Genomic DNA, 1,282 nt, shown 5'->3' on the forward strand with positions numbered 1-1,282 from the left:
TCCTGGTTCAAACAGAGGCCTGCGGAACCCCAGTAGCGGCACCGGGGCAACGCAGGGGCCACAGCCACCCGTCGCCCAGCGGAATGTTTGGGGGTTGTCATGGGACATTCTTAGGGTTTTAGGCTCTTGTGATCTCACGGGCCCCCTCCCTCCTGGACCCCTATAAATACGGGGCCCGGAGCCCAGAACCTCTGTCCGTCTGTGACCTGCGCCTGGCCTGCCACATTCTGCTGACAGCAGGAGCGAATTTTGCCTTTCCCCCCTGTGCGTGGCGAGAGCTGTGGTGGAGGAGGATGGTTCCTCCTCCACCGAAGAGGTGTCGCCTGCGGGAGAGCAGCAGCGAGCCGGAGCCCGAACCCATGGAGGTGGATCCCGTCGAGAGCGACGACGTCGAACCCATGGAGGTGGATCTACCTCCCGAAGAGGAGCCTATGGAGGTGGATCCGCCTCCGCCAGGGCCGGGCGGGCACTATAAGACCATGCTCGCCCGTCGTCGTCGCTGGCTCCGGGAACGGCGCTCCTGGGGCTCTCGCTTTTCATCCAGGCGTTGACAGGTCACCGTCCGCCCGAGAGCCCCTGCTGCTGCTCCCCGCCCCCCTTTCCCTCCCGTCCCCTCTTCTTTCCCTAACTCTGAGGAGAAGGGAAGAACCGGCACCGGTACGGGCCTCCTGAGCCGCCGCGCCACGACGACAGGCGGAGTGCGGCGTGAGAGGGAGCCCTGAACAGGAGGGGCGGACTGGGACCGGCGTCCTCTGCGAGCGGAGCCGCTCCCAACAGCGGGAGGACCGCGAAGGACCCCGCGCTCCCTGCGGCCTCCAGGCGGTGCCAGAGAAGGTACGGAAGCGGCTGTTGCCGTGGGGAAGCGGGAGGCTGTGCGTGGGATGCGAAGGCGGAACGGCTGTTGCAGGTGCTCCGTGAGGACTCTGCTTCCACGAAGGCAGCCGAGGAACAAGGAAAGGACAATGACCAAAGAATGTTGAACAATAAAACGTCAAACACGAGTCAAGCCAGAAAGCGCCTCCTCTCGTTTTTGGTACTTGGGGGTCTGCCGTGGGCCTCCGCTGCCTGTCCCGTGGGGTGAGGCGCAGCCCAGGCCTCAGGGCTGGGGAGGGGCCCGGGCACACGGCAGCCCTGGGCAGGCTGCGGGCACCGCCTTCGCCCGGCCTTTGCTGGGCATGGAAGGCCAAGATGGGAAGGAGGGCCATGGAGATAGCCCTTCTCTGGGTGCAGGGCAACACTGAGGTACTGGAGAGGCCTTGGCAACGTCCTGCACATGGAACCC

At 65.4% G+C, this 1,282-nt stretch overlaps 1 protein-coding gene across 1 annotated transcript; it reads left to right on the forward strand.

Annotated features, from left to right (window-relative positions):
• The first annotated feature begins 271 nt into the window (after window positions 1-271).
• On the forward strand, window positions 272-1,014 carry LOC112532392 (glyceraldehyde-3-phosphate dehydrogenase, testis-specific-like). The gene has a single exon (XM_025150338.3). The coding sequence runs from the start codon at window positions 294-296 to the stop codon at window positions 549-551; it is 258 nt and encodes an 85-aa protein (XP_025006106.1). The 5' UTR covers window positions 272-293; the 3' UTR covers window positions 552-1,014.
• The last annotated feature ends 268 nt before the right edge of the window (window positions 1,015-1,282 follow it).

Source organism: Gallus gallus, chromosome 4 (assembly GCF_016699485.2).
Source record: "Gallus gallus isolate bGalGal1 chromosome 4, bGalGal1.mat.broiler.GRCg7b, whole genome shotgun sequence".
NCBI classification, from domain to species: Eukaryota; Metazoa; Chordata; class Aves; order Galliformes; family Phasianidae; genus Gallus; species Gallus gallus.

Coding starts and splice junctions, on each gene's coding strand:
- LOC112532392 (XM_025150338.3), top strand. CDS start 294: ATGGTTCCTCCTCCACCGAAGAGGTGTCGCCTGCGGGAGAGCAGCAGC.